This window comes from Cydia strobilella, chromosome Z, assembly GCF_947568885.1.
Source record: "Cydia strobilella chromosome Z, ilCydStro3.1, whole genome shotgun sequence".
NCBI classification, from domain to species: domain Eukaryota; kingdom Metazoa; phylum Arthropoda; class Insecta; order Lepidoptera; family Tortricidae; genus Cydia; species Cydia strobilella.
In genome coordinates this window covers 47,319,434-47,337,306 of record NC_086068.1, presented here as the reverse complement: position 1 = coordinate 47,337,306, position 17,873 = coordinate 47,319,434, and the positions used below count along the sequence as shown (strand labels likewise).

Genomic DNA, 17,873 nt, shown 5'->3' with positions numbered 1-17,873 from the left:
CGTCATTCTAATATAAAGCCTCATTATTATTAAAGTTACACATCATCAATATTAAATTTAAACTAAGTGTTCTAATACCTATGTCATTCACAAATGATTTACCATAGTATAATTTAATATAAGATGAACAATAAGAAATCAATATGGTCCGTGTCCATATTCTATAAATACTCGTATAACCGCGACATGTTTTCGACGCGGCGGTGGGGCTTCCACGAGAATGTCGCCTACGAAATACTTTTGCCTTGCATGCCAGCTACCTCAGTCATATGCGTAACGTAATGCTCAAGAAAATATGGCTATTTTGTTAACCGTCATGAAATATTCCCAACATATTCAGAAGCATTAGATTAAATAATGGCATGCCATGCCGTAAGCGACATACTCATGGAATACCCCTGGTATTAGTCTAACCCGTTCGTATAAAAATTACCGCAAATCGATGTACAGGTTAGCCGTTTGGCACACACATACAAGAGGCCAAAACAAAATGTTTGACCCGCAGTTCCTAAAAAAATTTCGCTGCGGGGGGAGTGGTAAAACATGTTTTTTTTTTGCATGGAAACAACAATCTTGATATTTTGTGTCAAAAACTAAACAAACTATACCAACTGATGAAAGGCGCAGTTAAAGGGTTAAAGAGGTATTTCCCGTTCGATATATGGATATTACGTATCATTTTATGATTAATATGTACCGTATCTGCAGTATAGTTCCATAAGTCTAGTGAAATAGGTATTGAAGTAGAACTTTGTCACTTTGTAAAATTGAAAAATTTAAAAAAAATTGTTAATGATATTATTTTCAAAATTGCTTTCTTGAGGTTCGATATCAAGATATTACGTATCATTTGTGGTATATTGTACAAAAAAAAAACAGCCATATCGTGTCTGGAGGAGCCCAAACTTGGTATGTTTCGAAAATTCTTTTTGTTTTAATTTTAAAAAGATGCCCGAAATGTAATGATGTGATATATTTTTAGAATCGCCTCAAAAAGCCCTTTCGTATGATACCACACTCGATAGGTTTTGGATTTTTTTTTCCATACAAAAAAAAATGTTTTACCACTCCCCCCGCAGCGAAATTTTTTTAGGAACTGCGGGTCAAAAAAATTGTTTTGGCCTCTAGTATGTGTGTGCCAAACGGCTAACCTGTATATCGATTTGCGGCATTCCTTTGAAATTGGGGTCGAGCGGCTTCCGCTATATGTCTCAGGTTTATTTTTAATAAATGTATCTAAATTTTAATATGCACATCTTTTGTTACAGCTTGGCTATAAAAATAATAATTTTTTCACCTACTTTTAATCGCCACAGAACTTGAGATCTTCACTTTCGTTATTATTATATTATAGTTGAAATATTCAGAGGTGATATTTTTCGGCTCACACCTTAATCTGTAGGCCTAGCACAGGAGGGCCGTCAGATAGACTACCCGTCCCTCTTTAACCCGTGGAGCGCCCTGGTATCACACGTGTGATACTGGGACGCCGCACGGGTTAATTAATACAGTTAGTAAAAGGTGGTTAGTCTAATTCGCGGGCGAGATACTGTCGCGCCACTCCTGTGCTAGCCGGCTGTGAAACAAAATACATTGTTTCTTTATGCAGCGCGGCTAGCTACCGAATCCCTCACGAGTGAAAAGAACGAACCAAACAATTTAACAGTTCTACTTATATCATATGGTTCAAATTGATGTAAAGCCTGACCAGGAATATATGAGCATTGTCAAGAGGGCGCAATTATTTATTCTCATTTGTATGGCAACAGTTCAGTATAGTCTGAACATTGTGGATTGGCAACTGGTTTTTTGACTTACATACTTTTATTCATCGTAATCAAAATCAGAATCCAAATATTCGGTGTTCACATTTTTTATTGTCGGTTCTTCTTTTTTTTACCGTATAAAAGTCATGCATTTTCTTACGCATCACACATAAATCAAAATTACCTTACTCTGGTTCTGGTATATACTCAACTAGCGACCAGTCCCGGCTTCGCACGGGTAGTTCAACAAATTTACACATATATTAAATTCCTAAAACCTTCCTCTTGAATCACTATCTATTTAAAAAAAACGCATTAAAATCCGTTGCGTAGTTTTAAAGATCTAAGCATACATAGGGACAGACGGACGGACAGACAGCGGAAAGCGACTTTGTTTTATACTATGTAGTGATGAACTAGATTGATCGTCTCCAAAGCCCATAGTAAATATTTTTCAAACTCACTAATTTTTGTTACTGTAAGTATTTCCTCGCTTGTATCTTGTATAACATAACACTACAATAATTAAGTTGTAAGAACCAGACTATAATGACATTTTGATTTGTTTACCTGTCAGCTCTGATGTTAATTTGGAAATGTTTCGTAGCGAAATAGTTTAATTTCCCGAACGGTTCTTTTCCAGCAATTTACTATTTACATTATTTACAATGTTTCGCTCTTGATTATGTATAGTCTGGGACATTTTTGTTATTTATTATTTAATATTCAACACTTAAGTATTATTCAAGTAAGCCGCCACAAGACACTGACAACAGTGACAACCTATCATTACAATTATTGCCAGTGTAGGAAATTAGTTCCAATGAAATTCGGCAACATGGCGCATGATCATATCAAGAGCACTGCATAATAAATCTAATAATAGTCTACGAGAACCTGAGGGCCCACCGCGAACTACTTCGCTCGTTCGTACCTACGTCTATTCGCCTTTCTATCGCTTGAGTATGCAAGTGCGATGGAGAGACAGATAACGAAATTTCTATGTTCGATGTTCGTGTTAGTTCCTCTGACTCCACTATAGCATTCGTTCTCGATAGACTTCGTCTTAATTGCGGAATAATGTATCGGTTGGGTGCTGACCTGCGTATTATATGAACTTGAAACATTTCTGCTTGTCGTGTGGAATGCGCGTTTTGAAGAGAACGGAGTCGGCTCGGTATTGCGTCGACAGCAGTGGAGTGTAGCCCATAACCTGTTACAGACAAACAATAATGGCGTTATTCATTAACGCGTTACTGGCCTCAATTACCTATGAATCGTTTGTCTTTATCTGTCACTTTGACTCATGTATTTGTAAGAAAGGGATAAAACATAATTTAACTAAATCAGGCTCGTAAAGTTTTATGAATAAGGGGGTAATTTATTTGCAAAAAAGGGTTAAAGATTAAACGTGTAAAATGGACGGAGTTCTGCAAATGGGAACCATCCCACACTTAAATTTTTACTTCATGTTTTAACATTACGGTTCTATTTGCAATTTTTTTTTCGTGGGGTTGATTCACGTTTCTAAACCTACGTCCAAATATTGTTGCCTCGAGTACGTTTTTATGTTACATATTCATATATTAAGTAAGGACACTGAGAAACTGAATCACTGCAGCACTTGAAGAAGCAAATATTTTAGCCAATAGAACAATTCAATCATTAACAAGTCATTTAAGTCAAAAGTAAGTAAAAGCAGGGGTGCGAAACTTCGAGCAAACTCGGCTCCGTTCGGCTCAGCATTGCTCCGAGCAATGAGGGCTATCGCGATTAATTTCGCCGCTAGGGGCGCTAGTGTAAATGGAGGTCTTTCAAAATGTCAAATGCATAGAAGTTTTGGCGGTTTCAAGCTTTTTTTTACCGGGAATTTTCACTCCTTATTCATAATTGTGGTAAATCTTTGTCCATCTTTGATTAATCATGGTAAACAATAGATATAGCTCAATAAATGTTAGTGGTTTAAAAATAAAATATATGCAAAATTAAACAGGTGAAAAAGTGGCACATTTAAACGTTAAAATACCTTTGTGTATATTAGAACGTATTGATTTTATAAAAATAAGCATAGAAGAATTTTGAGATCTATTTTTCTGGACCTACATCTACAGTGGCGCCAATTGGCGAGCACAAAAACGGTAGCCCCCATTATTAGGGTTGGCACAAATTGACGATGACGTCCCTTTGCGTGCACAACCACAGATAAAATAATGATTTGAATTTTGACAACCCTAAATAGCCGAAAGGGATAGTGACATGCAGTGTTGGCCGAACGTTAATTGCAATTAACCATTAACCAGTACAAATTCAACCGTAAACCGTTCAATTTCTACTGGTTAATGGTTAATTGCATTAATGTTTCGGCCAACACTGGTGACATGTATTAGAAAGGGACAGCACCCTGAACCGCTGTCAAACTTCGGTTTTGTAGGAAGTTTCCTTTCTGTACGGTAGTACTATTATTTATTCTGTGGTAAAAGTAAAGTACGCTTCGCCGATGGAGAGCGTGACGAGCGTAGAGCGCGACGTTACACAAACACATACTCTCACTGGCGCTCATACTCTTAAACAAAACATACATACGTATAATCACGCCTATTTCCCGGAGGGGTAGGCAGAGACCACGGATTTCCACTTGCTACGATCCTTAAACAAAACATAAACCATGCACTTGTGCCTCTCGTCATGGAAGTGCGTCTCGTCGGAGGAGAGCATGATGGGGCAGTCGGAACAACAGAACGTCCACCCAGATGTCACATGTCGCTCATACTCATGAACTAAACACGAACCTGGGAAAAGAACTGGATGCACTTATGCCTCTCGTGGAAGTGCGTCTCGTCGGAGGAGAGCGTGATGGGGCAGTCGGGACAACAGAACGTCCACCCAGATGTCACATGTCGCTCATACTCATGAACTAAACACGAACCTGGGAAAAGAACTGGATGCACTTATGCCTCTCGTGGAAGTGCGTCTCGTCGGAGAGCGTGATGGGGCAGTCGGGACAACAGAACGTCCACCCAGATGTCACATGTCGCTCATACTCATGAACTAAACACGAACCTGGGAAAAGAACTGGATGCACTTATGCCTCTCGTGAAAGTGCGTCTCGTCGGAGAGCGAGATGGGGCAGTCGGGACAACAGAACGTCCACCCAGATGTCACATGTCGCTCATACTCATGAACTAAACACGAACCTGGGAAAAGAACTGGATGCACTTATGCCTCTCGTGGAAGTGCGTCTCGTCGGAGGAGAGCGTGACTGGACAGCCAGGGCACCGGAACGTCCAGCGCGACGTCACCTGCGAACACGCACACATTGTTAAATCTGCTCATTAGTTTATATATTGCCCATAAGTATGTAGACGGGGGACTTAATAACAGAAAATTACAACCGGCAACTTTGTAAAAAGCCTTGAATCAAAACCAGCAGAGCTAAAGGATATGAGTATGACTATTGTTAGTATGGCCGCCGATCTCAATGGGGTTCTTTCCTACTTGTCAAATCAATTTCTTTTTTAGAACTGTCAAAACGATTTTCTAATAAGTCATTTAAATAAAAACTGCACAAGTGACGTCACGGTCAAGTCTTACTTTTTTAAGTTCTATCCCATTTATTAAATAAAAATTGTGTCAAAAAATAACTGCAGTCTATGTATTTCTAATAATTATCTGGTGCGTGATTTCGTTAATGGTGTGTAATAATTTATTTTAAATACAGGAACCATCCCTCTTATGCACGCCTTCGCAGAGCCGAAGACGGTACACTGAACTGTATATATCTACCGATTCATTTGCCCCCGAGGGGATCCGTGTAAGATGTCCCCTAATATTTATTTAAAGCCACGCATTATGTAACAATAATGCCCCACCTTCACGGGCGGTTTCCTAGTGATGTGCGCGACGAGAAAGTTCATGGCGATGTCCTCGCAGTTCATGAACTCGTCGACATAGTTGCGTATGGCGGCAGGCAGCGCGCGCCAGTAGGCCCACAGGTAGTAGCGGTGCACGAACGCCGCGCCCGTCAGCACCATGCTGAGTTCGCAGCTGCAACACCAATATTCCTTACCTATCCATTCTGTCCTTTCATGGCTTGCCACTAGATGACATAGTTTTTCATTTTGTAATGCATGTTTGCAACTTCGATCTCGTTTCATTAGCTAATGGTGACATAAATTAAGTGATGTTAATTGTTAAAAAAAAATTATTTACGGTCCTTACATCTGGCATTAAGTAGACCTTCAGAGTATAATAATAATAAAAAAATTAATATTCTGAATACGTATACAATTGCACATTTTAATATTGAGCCCCAGCTGTATGCTGGTATCAAAAGGAAAAGAGCATATTATATTTATGCAGCTATTTGTTTTACACGGGGGTCAAGTTGTTGTTTAACCAATCGTACAATACCCGAGCGAGCGAAAGATCCCAAAATTGAACCATGAGCGTAAAGAGTGGTTCCAAAAGTGGAATCATGAGCGTTGCAAGGGTTTCAAGGCACGAGGGTTAAACAAACTTTGCTACCGAGTGAAACACAAATTTTTCACCTCACCAACTCGAGGCAAATACTAATTGTAAAAACATTACAAATCAAACCTAAATAAACGCTATTCAATCAAAACCGGCCAAGTGCGAGTCGGACTCGCGCACGAAAGGTCCCGTACCATTACGAAATAACGGCAAAAAATTTCACGTTCATGGGAGCCCCACTTAAATATTTATTTTATTCTGTTTTTAGTGTTTCTTGTTATAGCGGCAACAGAAATACATCATCTGAGGAAATTTCAACTGTCTAGCTACGGTTCGTGAGATACAACCTGGTGACAAACGGACAGACAGACAGACAGACAGCGGAGTCTTAGTAATAGGGTCCCATTTTTACCCTTGTGGTACGGAACCCTAAAAAGTCAATTCAACCAGCCAACACGAGGAAAAAACTCAAAATTTGCATTAAATTACTTTGCCACTCTCGTGGATAAAATGCAACTCTCTCATCAGTTTTTGAAGAATAAAAAGAGCCTTTACGAGCTGGCGTGGTAAAATTTTATAACACCTTTTACGAGCAAGTGTGACGAAAAATAATTTTCATCACCTGTTCATGCTCTTATTATGGTAGTATTCCATGCAGGCTTAGAGCGCAGTAACAGCTGATTGTACTCCCAAGAGACCCCATGGTATTTTCCGGAGGTATACAGGGTGATCAATCCAAATGGGTCAGTAGGGAGAAGTCAGAAACTATGAGAGATAGCAACATCTGTTGTTAGGAACCATGGCTTCGATTTTAGATTAAATAATAATGGCACTTTTTTCTTTTAAAAGCGCTGGTGGCCTAGCGGTAAGGGGCGTGCGACTTGCAATCTGGAGGTCGCGGGTTCAAACCCCGGCTTCGTACCAATGTGCTTTTCCAAACTTATGTACGAAATATCTTTGATATTTACCAGTCGCGTTTCGGTGAAGAAAAACATCGTGAGGAAACCGGACTAATCCCAATAAGGCCTAGTTTCCCCTCTGGGTTGGAAGGTCGCTGTCGCTTTCGTAAAAACTAGTGCCCACATCAATTCTTGGGATTGGTTGCCAAGCGGACCCCAGGCTCCCATGAGCCAAGGCAAAATGCCGGGACAACGCGAGGAAGATGGTGATGGCATTAATTTTACTACACGCGACAAATACTACACGCGATTACATAAAGAATATTGACCAGGTTCGATTCCCGGTTATGTATGAGAATAAAAAAAAGTTTGAATGTCATTATTATTAAATCTAAAATCGACGCCATGGTTCCTAGGAACAGATTTCGCTATCTCTCATAGTTTCTGACTTCTCTATACTGACCCATTTGGATTGATCACCCTGTATAATGTCAGATTCAGATGCAAGATGATGGTTGGTAACTAAATTATAAAGAAATTTCCTTCAATTCCTGTTCATTATGTATATACCTACACCTAGCGACCACTAAACTACTGATGTATCAATCTCTTATTAGGTAAAGACAGATATATACCTTTCGATTTAGTCGTATTGTAATTTGATACATGATGCTTGATACACACGTATTGATTCAGTCTCCTTTCAGCCTTAGCCATAACTTTCTTCCTATTTGGTTTTCAGTTTACTCGAATATCAGTCTCTTGTATCGTTTCGTTTCAATGCCTGAAATTAGCTGTCACATTATACACCTGGATGTTTAGAAGCTGTTGGATCACATATCCTTTTCCTTACTACCTATAAGACTACCTATCGGTGAGACATGACAGTTCCTGGTAGACTCTCTGTTATTTGTATGAGGTAGTCAGCCGACGAATCGCCTGATAGGAAATGGTAATCGTCGCCCATGGACACAAGCAACATGGGAAGAGCCACGTATGCGTTGCCGACCCTTGAGAACCCTGAATACGCGGTTCTTGAAGAACCGCAAAGGATGATTCCACATTCTGCACGTTCTGGGAAGAATCGAGAGAGATGCCCGCTTGTTCTTAGTGCACCATGTATCATAAGAAGTGGGAATGAGCTGTATGCTCCTTGGGCGGCTCTTACGACTTGACTCGCAAGATTACTTTTGAATCTAAATGTTGCCTTCTAATCTTTACATCTACTACGAAAGACGAGCATTACCTGTAATTTGAGTTGTAAAGAAACCCGTTGTTGTAGTTGAGGTCCCAGGCATGGTATCGTCCGGGGAACCCCACAATGCGGTCTCGGTGCTCGCGCCACACTCTGCAAAACATCCCATTCGGTATGATTAGAAAACTTTGATCAAATCATATTAGGAGCCTATTCCTACACTCTCATTGGCTAATGCCGCTAAATTAGGTTAAATGGTACTCGTTCTAGTTTAACTAGTTTCCAAGTCCAATTTGACCAAACCAGAACTCAGAAAGTGTACCTGAAGTTCAACATGACCTCGTCGTTCCTGAGGGGACCTACATATTGACGAAGATACCAAGCGGTTATAAACCGCCGAGATGCGCGATACTGTTCGCGCCATGTCGGTGTAAGTACCTACCTGAAGGCGAACACGATCTCGTCGTGCCTGAGGTGCGCGTCGTCGTCGACGCAGAGCACGGCCTCGGTGTCGATGAGGTCGTACGGTAGGAAGCGGTTGTTTAGCGAGTTGCGCGCCGCCCGCACCACCGCCACGGGCGCGCCGCTCTCCGGCCAGGCCAGCGAGGCGGACGGCGGAGTGCGCCCGTTCCATACCACCACCACCTACAAAACCGTCCAAACATTGACGTACAATTAAAGCGACACAACCGCATAATAACATGCGAAACATCCACTCACCTTATTCAAGTAGGGCAGACCGCGCAGGCGCGCCACGGCCGCCGCCAGCACCGCCTCCCGCTCGTACGTGAGGATGACGACGGTGAACTGCTCCCGCGGGCGGTCGCCGCCCAGCGCCTCGCTGAACTCCTTGCCGGCGCCGCCCGCGCCCGCACCCACCGGCCGGAACCCGGCTGCCGATCCCATGAAGCGCGCCTCCGATGTCACCGGCGGGTCCCACGGCGTCTGCGGGTACAGCGCGAACGGGTCCGCCCACTCGTTCCACAGTTCGTACCCGTGCACCAGCCCTATCGAATAGTTACGGCGGTATGTCGGGCTCGAGTATGGCGCCTCCAGCGGCCCAAGCGTCTCCTCCGGCTCCGCGTCTATCGTCGGCGGCTCCAACCGTGGCGGGTAATACGATTCGTTGAAGGCCGGTGTCCCGACTGTCGGCGCCGCCGGCCGCGCCGGTATGTTCAGGCGTGTTCGGACCACTGCTAAAAGTGAATCCACCATCACTTGCACTGAGCTAAGATATCGCTCCCAGAATAATCGCCCCTGTCTCCGAAATGCGAGCAGGTCGGCGTCGGAAAACGCTCGTAAAACGAAGTGCAGCTCAGGAACTCGAGCCTTGGGAAGCATCAATACTGCACGTCGCCAATCGAGCACTTCATCATAAGGCAATGTAATTCTGTCCCCACCTAAGATGACTGGAATTGCGCCGGATCTCAAGCCTTCATACAGCCTTGCTTGCAGCAATGCTGTCGAGGTATAACTTGGATCGCTTGGAGCAAGAATGACGACAAAGGTAGAATCTTTTAGCAAGGCGCGTCTCGAGCGGTCCGTGCCGCATAAGGCCCAATCACCAATAGGATACACTGTACGCTTTTCGACGGGTGGGTCGCATTCAAATTGCAGGAAAAATACATCTGACGTAGAGCTCGACTTTGCTGTCTTTTGGAGTGCTTCGATCACAGATTTATCCTCATCTTTATTCAATCCATTAAAAAGAGGTTGCGAGCCCTGAAAACTAAACGAAGCTAATGTATTCATATCAGATTATTATTAATCAATCTATTTATTTTATTTCGAATTGTAGATAATGATAATTACCTCAGTAAATATTTCCGTCTGGCGGGAGCTATTGGAGCGCAGTCCAGCCATACGTCTCCGCCGGGTGGGCCGAGCGCTGGGGGCGTTACGATGTCGAACCCAAGCCGGAACTGGTTCAAAATAAACGTAGACTGTGCTATCATAGCTCTGCCCGTCATAGCGCTCTTAAACGCGTCGCCAGCGCCCACAGACAGCTCCCTTCGGGCCAAGTTAATAAGAACGTGGTTGCGACCATCGCCACCCCAGTACGGCAAACTTTTGATTACAGTTTCATTTAAAGACAATTTTAAGTTGTCACCTGATGATCTGAAATAAATTAGGTACATAAAACATATGCATAAAAGATTAATTCAGTAAACAGGATAATATTACAAGCAAGCGAATTTCTTACATTGAATTCCTTTCTGAAGAGAAAGCCTCTCCTACTAGGACTAGATAGATACAAGCCTCTTTGGGGTCTTGTGTAATATGCGCATTGTATCCCAGTGTCTGTCTTACTGTCGTTTTCAAGAAGCCATCCACTTCCGCGCCAGCAATGGGCGCATACGTATCAGGATCATAAAAGTATACAGGAAAGCCAGATGTAAGAGAGCAACGGGAGTGATCAAAACAGGAGTGCATGCGGCAGTGGTGTTGGGAAGCGGAGGGGAGAGGAGGGAGGACGGGCGGAGGTTGCGAAGGGAGGAGAGGGGAAGGTGGAGCGAGCTCTGGCGAGTCTCGGCGGATGGCCTCGAGCTGCGCGAGGCGCGCCTGGTCGGCGGACACGCGCAGGCGCTGCAGCTCAGCGGCGGCGCGCGAGTGTTCGGTTTTGGCGCTGTCGGCGCGCGCACCCGCCGCCGCCGCCTCCCGCTGCAAGCGCGCTCGCCGAGCTTCAAGCTCACGGAGCTCTGTCGATACTGATGCCTGTACAATGAATATAAAATGTACACAATTAAGGAAAACAGTACTAATTACATAAGTTAACCAACGAGGAGCATCGAGGATCCTGGAGTATTATCCTCGGTGACTTCAACGCTAAGATAGGGCCCAGACAAGAACTGGACAGCGATGAAATTCTCGGACCATACGGGTTGGGAGACCGGAATATACGTGGTTCTCGCCTGATCCAGTTCGCATTTGGGCAAAGGCTAAAAGTCAGCAACAGCTTCTTTCCAAAAAAACTACAACGCCGCTGGACTTGGGTGTCGCCAAATGGGCAAATCAAAAACGAGATCGATTTCGTACTTACCACAAACAACGACATAATAAGTAATACAGGAATTTTAAATAAAATGCAATTTAACTCAGACCACCGACCTCTTCGGACCACCTTAAAATTTAATTTTAAAATACACCGCAAAAACATATTCTCAAGACGACACAAAAAACTAGACAGAGCCACACTAACAGCTAACTACGATCAGTATAATTTGGAACTGCAAAACAAATTTAGCACATTAAATATAGGCATCGACGATACAGAAACTCAATATGACAACATTTTGAATGCGATTCAATCCGCGAATAGTAAAATCAAGACTATCCAAAAGAAACGCACTGTATTATCAAATGCCACCAGAAATTTAATAAAAGAGCGGACTGGTTTCGAAATAGGCTCTGCTGAGTACCGTGCAATAGACAGGAAGACTAAACGAAGCATCCGAACCGACCTCCGCAACCACAACACTAATCTAGTCGCAACAGCACTAATTAATAATAGATCACTTAGAACCGCAAAAAATGGAATAAGGAAAGGGAAATCATGGATCACCAGCTTAAAGGATGAAAATGGCCAAAAGCATAGTGACAGGAACAAAATTATGGACATCTGCACACAATTCTATACTTCTCTATATTCGGAGCCATCCAACTCACATAGCACACCAGAGTATTACTGTGCTGAAACTATCTCTCCCATCACAACCGAGGAAGTGGGTAAAGCCATGTCCACGATGAAGTTCGATAAAAGCCCTGGAGCTGACGGAATTAGCACAGAAGAACTTGTTTTCGGAAAGACCAACCTTTTACTTCCCCTTACCAAATTATTCAATAACATCATAAAAACAGGAAAATTACCCCAAAAGCTGCTTCATTCTCATATGATACTCTTGTATAAGAAAGGCGATAAGTTCGACGCAACTATCGCCCCATCAGTCTGGTTTCTCATATTTACAAAATATTTATTAAAGTTATCGAATGTCGTATTGCTGGGCAGCTCGACCGACATCAACCCCCCGAACAGGCAGGCTTTCGTCCCGGATTTTCCACCACCGACCACCTCCACACACTCAACCAAATCATTGAAAAATATAATGAATTTAAGATCCCCCTGTATTTAGCATTTGTTGATTACAGGAAAGCATTTGATAGCTTAACCCATTCTGCCATAGTAACCGCACTCATAAATCAAAACATTAATCCTACCTATATAAACCTAATCAAAAATATATACAGTAATAGCACCGCCGATATAAAACTTCAATACTCCGGTCCGTCGTTCCCTATACAACGAGGTGTTAAACAGGGTGATCCGCTGTCTCCTAAACTATTCACAAGCACCCTCGAAGAAGTTTTTAAGAGCCTGGCGGTTTCCTGGGGGGCTGAGGGAATAGTCGTCGGTGATAGGAGGCTATCTAATCTTCGATTCGCCGACGACATTGTTCTCTTTGCCCCTTCTGCAGCAGAACTACAGAAAATGCTCCAAGATCTGAGCAACGCAAGCCTTCAGGTCGGACTTCAAATGAACCGCGCAAAGACAAAGGTGATGACCAATAGCAAGACACGAGATAGTGTCGAGGTAGACGGGCAGATCATACATTATGTTGACGAGTACATCTACTTGGGCCAGCTAGTTTCTTTCAGTAACAGGCAAGACAAGGAAGTTGAGCGCCGTGTTCAAAATGCCTGGAAGAGCTACTGGTCTATGAAAGAGCTAATGAAGGGTAACCTTCCATTGTCACTGAAGCACAAACTCGTTGACATGTGTGTTCTGCCTGTTCTAACCTACGGCGCCCAAACTTGGTCACTCACAGAGATCCAGAAGTCCAAACTAAAGGTTTGCCAACGCGCTATGGAGCGCAGCATTCTAGGTGTTAAACTAGCTGATCGCATAAGAAACACCACGCTGCGCTCAAAAACTGGCATCGCTGACGTAGGCGAGAAAACCGCTAGGCTCAAATGGGACTGGGCCGGTCACGTCCATCGCATGCATCCGGAGAGGTGGGCTAGCTTAGCAACCAAGTGGATGCCGGTAGAGGGACGTGGACGGGGCAGGCCCAAACGGAGATGGCGGGATGACCTGGACAGCTTCCTGAACAACTGGCCGGAGGAAACACCAAATCGGGAGTCGTGGAAATCAAGGGGAGAGGCCTTTGCCCAGCAGTGGGACACTTAGTAGGCTAAAAAAAAAAAAAAAAAACAATGTTTAATGTTACTTTTGGTATGCTTACAAGAAGACTACAATAATATAGTTAGCGTATTTTGAACACCAAGTTGATCTTACCTTAATTTAAATATGTACAAAAACTAAGCTTACAAACTAAGTACATGTTTTATATATAGTGTCTGAAGTGTTAAAAGTTGGGTTGTTGGTGAAAAAAACCTCATCTTGTCATAACCCTCAATCAGGAGGACACAAGAAGAATGTATATTTAAAGAAATCATTTTTTTTTATTCTTACCTTAATTCTAAGCATTTCTTCTATCCTAATCTTGAGATCTGCAGCATTCATCAATGAAAAATCTCCATAGGCATCCAGAGTATGGCGCATGGGGTTGCCATCAAAGGAAAACGACAATGAATCATACTGAAACAGAAATGTACCTATTCAGTTTAGAAATCTTCTACTTGTTTACTAGAAAAATATGTGACATGTTCAACCAAAAGGTACCACATTGTCGCTTGTTGATAAGGTTGATTTCTAATTGAAGCTACATGGGACTACACTTACTGACAAGCGACAATAAGTACCCTTTTGGTTGAAAATGGCACATATAGTCTGTACGTATAAATATTTCTTAACCATAACCATAGTACATAAAGGAAGGTGAGCTAACTGGCCCTTCTGACCAATAAGGGCAACCAATATCTCACCGGATAGGTTATTCTAAGTTGTAAAACGTTTGGCAGGTAGTGTATAAAAAAATCTTTGTGCGAAAAAAGTTATTGCCGCAAAAAAGTAGTGTGAGTTGAAACGTGACTACTTATATGTAGTTTTTTTTTTAATACTAATTACCTGTGTCGCAGATCGTGAAGGTTTTGTTATTGCCGATGATTTTAATTTTTATTCGGTTTCTTATGTTTATTTTTGTGTCATAATCAGAGGCCAGAATTCTCGTGGCAGTTTGAATTGTCATTAGGGACGTCTCATTTATCGAATATATGCCTATATCAATACAATGTCGAATACAACATATTAAAAAAGATTAAAAGTAGAAGTAAATAACAAACGGTCCTTATATGTGCAATGAAAACAATGAAACTTAATAATTCATAGTTTCACATTTAATTACTACAGTTCTGTCTTTTTTATCAATTTCATGTTCAGTCTCTTTTAGTGTTATCAAATATTCCATTAGTTTCTTTATAAAAGAAATAAGTAATAATCTTTATTTCCATATTATTTGCTTAAATTACTTCTTTTACAGTCAAATATCCACTAACTGTAACTATTATATATTTTAAATATATTGTGTATCAATTTAATGTTTTCAACATAACACCAACTTTTTATTACTTCATCATCATCATGTAAGATCAACCATTATGGAGATAGGCTGGGTAGCAATCGTCAATTTTTAAAGGCGTTAGGAACTTAGAAAATTTATGTAACCGAGGCAAGATAGGTGCGACGACAAGCAATGCGAGGAGGTATGTCGCTTATACTTATTGATTCAACAAACCTGTTATCGATAAGCAAAGTAAGTAAAAAAAGATAATTATAATAAGTAATAACTCACCAAAACGTTACAAGAATTCAAATCAAATGCAACAATCAACATATACCTTTCCTCACTATATGAACCTATTGTGCCTATATATAAAAACGAAACTATTTTATCAACACTTAGCCATATTTTGCAAATATAAAGGCCTCCATGCTGAGAAACTTTTACTAGGGGACTAAACTCATAATCGCCTCCCAAGATTTTGCTAAGGGTTGACAAAACACCCCATGTTGTAGGTAGCCTAGTCATAAAAAGTGGCTAATATAGGTACTTATTAAAGAGGATATGCTATGTGTCCAGTATTTTGCAGTAGCTATCATAAATATGTATTTTCTATAGCTCTGTCTATCAATAACAATTATGTCAATAGTTTATTTTGTCAATCCCTCATCTTTGCTAGAACAAGTTCTAGGCATAAACATGATACAGACGTAGTGCATAATTATTTTCCATCGTATTTTCACGGAAATATACGAATGCGTCTTGATATTTAATTCAGTCTCAGTACAAAAAGTACTGAGGTTGACTGAAGTAGCATGACAAATTAATACGAACATCTCCGAGAAAATATGATGGAAAACAATTATGCACTACATCTGTACATACTTGTACAGTAAGGCTAGAGAAGTTCCCAATAAATCAAAACTGTTAAGATTTGAATTCAGTTAAAGAATGCGGACAATTGGACATTAAATTAAATTAAAATAGCCTTTATTTACAACACAAAGAACAGTTTCACATTAACTCTCTACATATTTTATTTATTATCTCCCATTTTTACTTTTTTCTATTCTTTGTTTGCTTGCCCTTCGGCAAAGGGTTCCTCCAGCCTTCTTCCTTGTTTTTGCTTGTGTTTACTTTGTTGTGTTTATTTTGCTTATGTAGTGGTGGAGGGTTATGGTCTGACTCGGAGGACCTACCCAGAACCATTGTGGCAGCCAACAGGGCCCTAATCCCAAAAATGAAGGAAGCCAGGCTTGCAGGCAAATATGCTGTTATTAAAAATGGACTGTTGATTGTGAAAGAATTTAAGGGAAAGGAAAAAAGAAAACGAGTACCATCCTTACCAGTCTTACCACCGTCAACACCACCAGAAGGCTTCAGCCGTATCAGCGAGACTACCACAGGAAAACATCCCATGAAACTCCCAAAAACAAACTCATTTCGAGATAAGGACAGCGGAAATCAGTCAAACTAGAAATATATACTACAAAAACAATTACAACAACAAACATAACAACAATAAATATAATTACAAATGAAACAAATGGAACAAGAAGTCACAAAACATACAACAACTGTACTTACAACAATCAAGTCCCCAAGCTGACTGGTCATCGTGGACAATTGGACATAGTCAATCCCATACCTCAAAATTTTGAAATAAATACAAAAAATATTTCTATACCTATAAACTACATAAAAGGCCATAATTACAGATCAAGCGACCAAAAAAAACTTATAACTATAAAGAAATATACAAATGTATGATGTATGGAACCCAAAGGTTCCTCAAAACTCTACCAATGTAACTTTTGTTGTGGTTGTGTGTATTGTGTATTTAAATTTAAGAGCAGGCAACTTATTTTAGCAATTAAATTCCTACTTTTGTAACACTTGTTAATGGATGCCTATATAAGACAAATTTAAAAAGTGCAACTTCGCTTACCTTGGACAGATAGTAGTGTGTTACAAGCGGCACCACAAATAATATTACGGAGACCATTAAAATTACTCGAGACAACTTTAAATGCCCTAGCCATTGGCATAGACGGTCATTGAGTAACATTTTGCACAATTTAAGGAGTATCATATACTTCTCAAAGGTAGTATATATATATATTATAAAAACATTTTACGCTAATAATTATTCCTAAATACAAGAATCTGAATCTGTTTCATTCTACAGACGTAAGAAAGTCTCATGCATTAATTTCGTACATGCAGTATACTTGAAACACAACAACTCCGCTGTATACTTAAAAATGTTGAAAAGTCATTATGACATTTATGCAGTGTTGCCAGAGCCCTTCCAGCTTATGTACGTCCGTACGTCATAAAAGGTACGATTTGGGTAAAAAAAGTACGGTTTTTTTTTCTTAGTATAATTTTATTTAAGAAACAATATTTATATTGTACACATCTTTATAATAGTAGTCACAAATTGGTGTATTGACGTCATATTTAACCAATTATGTTTCACATTGCGAAGCCGCGAACGCGAGTGTGGGGTCTAGTTCGCTAATCAGCGTAATCCACTACACACTCACTTTCGCGGCTTCGCGCCGCGTAGTCTGTAGCGGGCTTAAAGCCCCCCCCACACACACACACACACACACACACACACCTACAATGCAGTCCGCCTCGCAGGACTGCGGAGTAGGATATAGCTCACACACTTCCTACATTGCAGTCCTACCCTACCTACCAGAGGACCTACCACGAAAGGAAAATCGAAATTTCGCTATCTGCCTCCCTATCGCTCTTGCGATAGTCTAGAATATCTAGTGATAGAGAGGCAGATAAAGAAATTACGCTTCTCGCTTTTCGCGGTAGGCCCTCGTGTCGGTGCTCTTGCAATACGGTTATGTGCTATTTGTAAATCACATACACAGCGAATTCCTTCATATATTTCAATAAAACCTGCTAAGCCCGTGTTTTTATCGTAAAGTAAATGGCGGACTGCAGTCCTGCATTAACATTCACGGTCCAATTCGCTACATGACAGTCCTGCTACGCAGGACGTCATACCACAGTCAATCCTGCGCGGCGGACTGCAAGCGGTGGGCGGGGCTTGTAGGACTTG

General features: G+C 41.3%; 1 protein-coding gene across 1 annotated transcript; it reads right to left on the bottom strand.

Moving 5' to 3' along the window:
- Positions 1-821: 821 nt before the first annotated feature.
- Positions 822-17,020, bottom strand: LOC134754827 (exostosin-3). Its single transcript, XM_063691255.1, has 10 exons — positions 16,737-17,020; positions 13,801-13,926; positions 10,534-11,045; positions 10,143-10,448; positions 9,051-10,059; positions 8,773-8,975; positions 8,382-8,483; positions 5,636-5,810; positions 4,961-5,065; positions 822-2,979 (listed from the first exon to the last, which is right to left on the bottom strand). The coding sequence occupies exons 1-10, from the start codon at positions 16,878-16,880 to the stop codon at positions 2,875-2,877; spliced, it is 2,787 nt and encodes a 928-aa protein (XP_063547325.1). The 5' UTR covers positions 16,881-17,020; the 3' UTR covers positions 822-2,874.
- Between the last annotated feature and the right edge of the window lie 853 nt (positions 17,021-17,873).